The sequence below is a fragment of the Acanthochromis polyacanthus genome, chromosome 23 (assembly GCF_021347895.1).
Source record: "Acanthochromis polyacanthus isolate Apoly-LR-REF ecotype Palm Island chromosome 23, KAUST_Apoly_ChrSc, whole genome shotgun sequence".
Taxonomy (NCBI): Eukaryota; Metazoa; Chordata; class Actinopteri; family Pomacentridae; genus Acanthochromis; species Acanthochromis polyacanthus.
The window spans coordinates 19,843,093-19,851,284 of NC_067135.1; the positions used below are offsets into that span (position 1 = coordinate 19,843,093).

Genomic DNA, 8,192 nt, shown 5'->3' on the forward strand with positions numbered 1-8,192 from the left:
TCATAAAGAATCATTAAATATACCAAAATACTCTGTGTAGCCTGCTAGAAACTAGTTGTTTGTGACCCTAAAGCAAGATTCTTCAGTTTTTTAATAAATCTTTACCTGCAAAGGATGTACTTAAAGTATCTTGTAACACACTCTCATGTATTCCTGTTTTGTTCAGCTGTTATTAGCAGGAGCAGCAAAGATAGCAGATAAGCTGGAGTCTGGGAAGACGTCGGTGGTGGTTCACTGCAGTGATGGCTGGGACAGAACTGCTCAGCTCACTTCTCTGGCCATGCTGATGCTGGACAGCTACTACCGCACCCTCAGAGGCTTCCAGGTCACACACTACATCACAACACCAGCTACACCCTGTAGTCTTTGCATGTGCACCATGAGAATGTCATTTAATGTCTGTGTTTTTGGGTTTGCAGGTTCTGGTCGAGAAGGAGTGGATCAGCTTCGGACACAAGTTTTCTGCTGTGAGATATTTCGACCACTTTGCTGCGTTGAAATGTCTATGTATTGTAGCATCCTCAATTATCACAGTATATTCTGGTAATGTTATCTTCATCATAGCTTTATTTAACCCTCGTGTTGTCCTTACCAAAAAATGGTGTTGCCTTGTCTGAAAAAAGTCCAAAAATTCAGAAAAAAATTTCCCCGAATTTATAAAAATTTGCAAAATCTTCAGGAAGAAAATTCCTGAAAAGTTACCCTCAAAAGTTTTATTTTTTGTAAATAAAAAATCCCCAAATTTGACTGGATATGGTTGGTTTTTTTCTGAATGTTCTTAAACATTTATTTGTTTTTTTCCACCAAAAAATTTTCAAAATTTTCCTAAAAAATTTTTGAAAATGTGAAAGTTTTCACTGTGAATATATATATTTTTTCCACATTTTTAAAAGTTTAAAACGGGTAAATTTGACCCGCAGGACGACAGGAGGGTTAAACATTAGCCTTGGCTGGCTGTCTAACAAAAGTATCATAGAAATACATTTTCACACATGAATCATTTGCAGCAAATTCACACAAAAAAGATGGCCTCTACACCCCATTCACACCTGTTATTAACATGGAATCTGTATTGTATCCACACATACATATTACCTATACTGACATCCATTTACAGCTGATATTAACAGGTGTTACATAGAGCAGTGTCTGTTAAGGTTTTCTTTAACCAGAACCCCTGTGATGAGCACTCATCACTTTAGGTCCCGCTTAGGGAAATTATTGCCATTGTGTTGCACATTTCTAACTTTACATGTAAAAGTATAGGTGTATTGGTACACAAGGCTGTACAAAGCCACATATCAAATAATTTAGCCTGTTGAATCCAATTGCAATGTATACTAAGCACATGTCAGTTCTACAGGGTGTCCCTAAAGTCTGGACACATAGGAAGTCTCATGAACTATAATTCTTTTGCCTCTACAAATTAAATATGACTTTGAAAGATAGCAGATGAATTTAACGCACGTCATCCAAGGAGGATTCCACTTGGCTTTTCCACGGTGGTGAAGGCGGTTAAAAAGTTTAAAGAAGCAGGCGTTGTCATGGACAAACCCTGTTCTGGATGACCAAATGTATCAGGCAAAACTAAAGAATTGGTCATGGCTAAAATTCATGCTAGTCCCAAAAATCACTTCCCTAACCACAACTCTGTCTTCACATCTACTGAGAAGACAAAGCCGTATTTCATCTGTGGAGGCAAACAAAAATGATAGTGAATGAGATTTCCTTTGCTCAAAGCTGTCTTTGTTGAGTAATTATTGGAGAAATGCACTGAAGCCAAACCATTCCGACCTCTCAGAGATGAAGCAATTAATGCTGATTTTCTCAAAACAACATTATATGTCAAGCTGTGGAGTAAATAGATGTGAACAGTTGGTTCTCTTAGCAACCACATTATATGCAGAAGAAAAACTAAGGTGTAAGGACCTGAGCCACACTCCTAAAATCCCTACACATCTATGAAATGTTCAGATTGTGTGTTGCTGGCAGCGATCCAAGGAGGTACGAGGTGCAGTGTGCTGGGTTTACATGTGGTACACACGTGGACAAAATTGTTGGTACCCCTCAGTTAAAGAAGGAAAAACCCACAATTCTCATTGAAATCACTTGAAACTCACAAAAGTAACAATAAATAAAAATTTATTGAAAATTAAATAATCAAAAACAGCCATTACTTTTGAATTGTTGATTAACATAATTATTTAAAAAAACAAACTAATGAAACAGGCCTGGACAAAAATGATGGTACCTCTATAAAAGATTGAAAACTATTTGACCAGAGTGACATGATTAACTCAGGTGTGTCATTTAATTGACATCACAGGTGTTTCCAAACTCATAATCAGTCAGTCTGCCTATTTAAAGGGAGACAAGTAGTCACCCTGCTGTTTGGTGAAAAGGTGTGTACCACACTGAACATGGACAACAGAAAGCGAAGGAGAGAATTGTCCCAGGACATCCGAAAAAAAATTATAGACAAACATCTTAAAGGTAAAGGCTATAAGACCATCTCTAAACAGCTTGAAGTTCCTGTGACAACAGTGGCTCATATTATTCAGAAGTTCAAGACCCACGGGACAGTAGCCAACCTCCCTGGACGTGGCCGTAAGAGGAAAATTGATGACAAATTGAAGAGACGGATCGTTGGAATTGCATCCAAAGAGCCCAGAGCAACCTCCAAAGAAATTAAAGGTGAACTCCAAGGCCAAGGTACATCAGTGTCAGATCGCACCATTCGTCGTTGTTTGAGCCAAAGTGGACTTCATGGGAGACGACCAAGGAGGACACCACTGCTGAAAAAAACTCATAAAAAAGCCAGACTGGAATTTGCAAAAATGCATGTTGACAAGCCACAAAGCTTCTGGGAGAATGTCCTTTGGACAGATGAGACCAAACTGGAGCTTTTTGGTAAGGCACATCAACTCTATGTTCATAGACTGAAAAACCAAGCATACGAAGAAAAGAACACTGTCCCTACGGTGAAACATGGAGGAGGCTCAGTAATGTTTTGGGGCTGCTTTGCTGCATCTGGCACAGGGTGTCTTGAAAGTGTGCAAGGTACGATGAAATCTGAAGACTATCAAGGCATTCTGGAGAGAAATGTGCTGCCTAGTGTCAGAAAGCTTGGTCTCAGTCGCAGGTCATGGGTCTTCCAACAGGACAACGATCCAAAACACACAGCCAAAAACACCCAAGAATGGCTGAGAGAAAAGCGTTGGACTATTCTAAAGTGGCCTTCTATGAGCCCAGATCTGAATCCCATTGAACATATGTGGAAGGAGCTGAAACATGCCATTTGGAGAAGACACCCATCAAACCTGAGACAACTGGAGCTGTTTGCTCATGAGGAGTGGGCCAAAATACCTGTTGACAGCTGCAGAACGCTCATTGACAAATACAGAAATCGTTTAATTGCAGTGATTGCCTCAAAAGGTTGTGCAACAAAATATTAAGTTATGGGTACCATCATTTTTGTCCAGCCCTATTTCATTAGTTTGTTTTTTTAAATAATTATGTTAATCAACAATTCAAAAGTGATGGCTGATTTTGATTATTTAATTTTCAATAAATTTTTATTTATTGTTACTTTTGTGAGTTTCAAGTGATTTCAGTGAGAATTGTGGGTTTTTCCTTCTTTAACTGAGGGGTACCAACAATTTTGTCCACGTGTGTAGCTTCACCTCACAACTTGCAGGACCTAAAGAACAGGCTGGCCACCTTCAGAGGTCCATCTCTTTGCACTTTGATATCAGGTCAAAAGTTTGAATCCATGACTGTTTATTTTGGTTTTGCAGCGGGTGGGTCACGGTGATGAGAATCATGCGAACTCGGAGCGCTCACCTCTCTTCATCCAGTTCATTGACTGCGTTTGGCAGATGAGTCGACAGGTCAGAGCCCTTAATCCAGACTTCAAACACTCATGTCAAATGCCCTTATCAGGCCAGAGTATACCTTTAATTACTTGTTTCCATGAAGTGACATGCTAAAGACATGTATGTGTATGCTCTGTATATTTCTGTATGTCTGCTGTATGTACACTTTTCATAGGACTTTCAGAAGCTGCTTCTCAAAATATTTTCTGACTTCTTCTGACTCCAGTTCCCAGCAGCCTTTGAGTTCAATGAGCTGTTCCTGATCACAGTGCTGGACCACCTCTACAGCTGTCTATTTGGTACATTCCTCTACAACAGTGAGCAGGAGAGGATGGCCAAGGTATGTTCCTGTTAATAAGAGTCATGGATCTGTAAGAACAATGTCAAATGAAGGTTTTCCTCTGTCCTGTGCAGGAGGTTCAGGCTAAGACTGTGTCCCTGTGGTCCTACATTAACAGGTAAAATGCTGACCTCGTTAAAATGAGTGGGTGGAGTGAATGACTATCTAATTGTCTGATGCTCTTCCGTACCAGCCAACCAGAGGACTTCACCAACCCTTTCTATGTGGACTATGAGAACCATGTTTTGTATCCACTGGTTTCCTCCAGACACCTGGAGCTGTGGACCAGCTACTACGCCCGCTGGAACCCACGCATGAGACCACAGGTACGCTGTCTCTTTACTAGGTGATTCAGGAGTATTTAAGGCAGTAATCTAGAGTCAGAGAAATGTTGTCCTTGGTAGATTAGTTCCAACAAAATCAGCAAACAAAGACAGAAAATGCATGAGCAGAATGACCACAATTCCTTGATTTTTTTTTTTTTTTTTTTTTTTTTTTTCTACACACATCAGTAGTTAGACTTGTGATGCTGCCACATAAGGTTCACTTTATGGACAGGCCTGAATGTGCTTCAATCAAGAATATCAACTGAGGCGCATTAAGACTAGCCTAGCTTAGCTAGACTGTATTCCCTTTATAAGGGATATACGGGAATACGGTCTAGCCCTCCTCCATTGACACATTTTGACAGGTTTTCAAGCTCCGAGCAGATCAGACTGAACCAATCAGAGCACCAGAGGCGGGAGTTAACGATGCGTCATCTTCAGGGCCGAGTTGGCGACCGCAACAGAGCGAGGTTTCTCTCGTGCGCTTTCCTCTGTTTTGCACGGGCTGAATTTGTCCTTAAAACCTCAACAAGAAGCAGCTCTTAAAGCTTTTCTTTTTGAAAAGGATGTATTTTTAATTCCGGCAGGCTGTACGATAGAATGCGTAATGCTGCCCTCCACTGTTGAAAGGGAGAGCTTAGATTTTCCTCAGGACCCCTGTACGGCGAAGGAAGCTGTTAAAACTACAAAACATCATGGCGGAAAGGCAATTGTTAGGTCGCTTAGTGATTGCGTCACACATGTGTTACGCTGATTGGCTCTCTCCAATTCAAGTTGTGATCGGTAGTCCCGCCTCTGGGCTAGATTTGGTTCAATGGAGCAGTTCCAGACTGACTTTATGTGTATTTGTAATACACAATATAAAGGCTGTCTGGTCCCCAGGCAACATTAAGACAGCGTGGTAACCGTCAGTCATTCCCAGTAAGCTGCTCTATGCTGCTAAAATCTTGAATCCATGACTGCGACTTTGACAAACTCACCAAACATGAGTTAAATGTGACGGCTTTGCTGTGAATTAGGCTATATTTTCATAGAATATCACAATATGTGCAATGTCACACTGACCATGCACTTTTTATTAACTGTTTTAACTTATCCTTTTTTGTGATTTTTATTACATGTATCTTGCACTGATGGAGATGCTCTAAATCTCATTGTACTTGTGTATAGTGACAATAAAAGGCATTCTATTCTATTCTATTCTAGAATTGAAAGCTACCTCCAAAGTCAGAAGATATTTACACAATAAAGAGAAAATTTGTTCCTTTAGCTGGTCTGTGTTTGTAAAATATCCACCATGTCCATGATGCACTTTGTTTAATACACAGACTAAACTTTTCACTTTATTAAGGGTTTAATAGAAACTAAAATCTATTTTAGAGTTGCTCTACTCTTTATGCTAGTATTATGTCTTGTGGATGTACAAGTTTACTCACAATTTCATTTTTTCTTGAAATTATAGCTGTATTCTAATAAGATTAAACTTTATAGAAAAAAATATTACAGTATTCTTGAAATCTTTGATTTCAGTACAGTGGCCCTAATAATTTGTCGCTGAGCTAGTCTTTTAGGCTTCACTATTCAAAAAACCACCTCAGTCCTACCTGGCTGGAGCTACATTCTACTTGTGGAGCAAAGCCTTTGTTCAAACACTGTGATTCTGTGTTTCAGGTGCCGGTGCATCAGACACTGAAGGAAATGCTGATCTTAAGAGCAGAGCTCCAGAGGAGGGTGGAGGAGCTGCAGAGAGAAGCTTCTTCCCACTCCCTGTCCTCATCCTCTGAACACTCCCCCTCCCCCACACACACCACTGGAACCCCACTGCACACTGCCGTCTGACACATCTGCAGCACCACCACACTTCCTGTCTGCCACACAAACACACACTTATATGCATGTTCTAACCCAGTTACAGCAAATGCGGAAGAGAACAATGTTTACAACCTGAGGGATTCATTCATTATAACAGTTCTAGATTTATACAGAAACATTTAGCAAAGTAAAGTGATCTCAGAGTGTGAGGTTAAAAAAATATATTTAAGAAAGATTTAAAAGCTAAAGGTGCAATCAGAGAGTGCAGAGTTCTACCCAGGCCAGCCTTCCACTCTTAAATGAAATGTGATTTCTGCAGCAAATTAGGCCGTGCTCCTCCTCTTTAAGTTTCAGGAAAATCAGCTTGGTAATGAAAACATTTCCTCCTTTGTGGAGTTTACAAGACCTAACTGAATTATTTCCACTGACTTCCTCAGTTCAGAACAACCTGCTCCATCTGTACTTAGAGGAAATCAGTTTGTGTTCATAATTACATTTGGACTCGATCCTCGCTTCAGTGATTTTATTTTTGTATGAGGAACTGTTCCATGTTTCAGGGATCTGACTGTAGACAGCTGACAGTCATGTGATGCAAATAACTTCACTTTTTAAATAAAATAACTGCATGCCCCTGACACTTTCGCTCTGCTTTGTCAGTGTTACAGAAATGTTGATTAAAGTAGAATTATTATTGTTCTGTCCAAAGTTTGAACTGAGCTGTTTTCTGAACTGTTTTTTTTTTTTCCCATTAAGGGCAGCTGTAATATTTTTCAAGTGGAAAAATCATTTTTAGAAAAAAGTAATCACAATGGCTGCATGAATCCCAGTCAAACATTTACTTCATGACACCTCCAGATCCCATCCCTTATATAAAAACATTGTGATCCTTCACCTGCCTCCCATGTGCAGACACTGCCACAGCAGAGACCAAAACAGATCAACAATTGACAATTACTGCCCCTTGTTTATTAGAATACATTCCAGTTGGGAGCTAATCATTTTTCTGTTAATTCATTGGATGAATACGTGCTTTGAAAATGGGATGAAAGCCGCTTGTGTTTTCAGTCCATGTTGTTTTGCTTCTCTGCAACAGTGAAAAACAAGTTGTCTTATCTGTCATTCAGTCTTTGTGGATTCAGGAAAGAAAGCGCCACATGAATACATTTTTACAAGAGTTAAAGTTTGGATTTTTTATCAAATCTTGAAGGTTAAACCTGCAAAAGTGCTCCTTATTATTCACTGGATTATGGCCAGGAAAATGTTCAGTGTTATCTTTTGGTGAGTATTTGTTAAATAGGGATGACAAATAGAACAACAGTCAGTCCACATTGAGAACCCTGTTACTGTTACCCAGCTAATGTGTCAAACTGAACTCAGTTTTCTAAATGTTTGTCATACAGTCAATATAATGGTAAGTTGAATGTGTTCTGAGAGGTTTCATTGCAGGCTTGGATTATGTTTCAGGAAGTTCATTAACTTTTAAATCCTGTAAAACTGCAGTTGAAAAACACTGTGTGCCACAATGGTGTTATTCTAATTGAATTAGTGTTTAAATGAGCACACACCAGATTTAACCCTCTCAACGCTCTGCCCTCTGTTATTACTATTTTTTGTGCTGATGATGTATTTGTACAGTGTAATAGCAGTCCTTTTAGTCAAATGCAGTGTCCCCTACAAAGTCCAGTACCTACATGTGGAAGCTTACGTGTAAATGTGTTCTTTTTTTTTATGTGAACATCACATTTATCGACTTATGTGAAGCTAAACACAAAACCTCGTAATGAGCCATATTCACTTCTGACATTCCATTTAAAAAATAAACCAGAAACAATTCAGAAG

The 8,192-nt window shown here is 39.5% G+C and overlaps 1 protein-coding gene across 6 annotated transcripts in view; it reads left to right on the forward strand.

The window, feature by feature from the left end:
- Positions 1-8,191, forward strand: part of mtmr1a (myotubularin related protein 1a) — a 32,981-nt gene extending 24,790 nt beyond the window's left edge. For all 6 annotated transcript variants that reach the window (XM_051943603.1, XM_022211552.2, XM_051943604.1 and 3 more), the window contains 7 exons: positions 167-325; positions 420-467; positions 3,798-3,890; positions 4,102-4,215; positions 4,290-4,333; positions 4,409-4,541; positions 6,213-8,191. In XM_051943603.1, coding sequence (XP_051799563.1) covers positions 167-325; positions 420-467; positions 3,798-3,890; positions 4,102-4,215; positions 4,290-4,333; positions 4,409-4,541; positions 6,213-6,380 — 759 coding nt within the window. In that variant the 3' untranslated portion in view covers positions 6,381-8,191. The remainder of the gene's footprint in view (positions 1-166; positions 326-419; positions 468-3,797; positions 3,891-4,101; positions 4,216-4,289; positions 4,334-4,408; positions 4,542-6,212) is intronic.
- The last annotated feature ends 1 nt before the right edge of the window (position 8,192 follows it).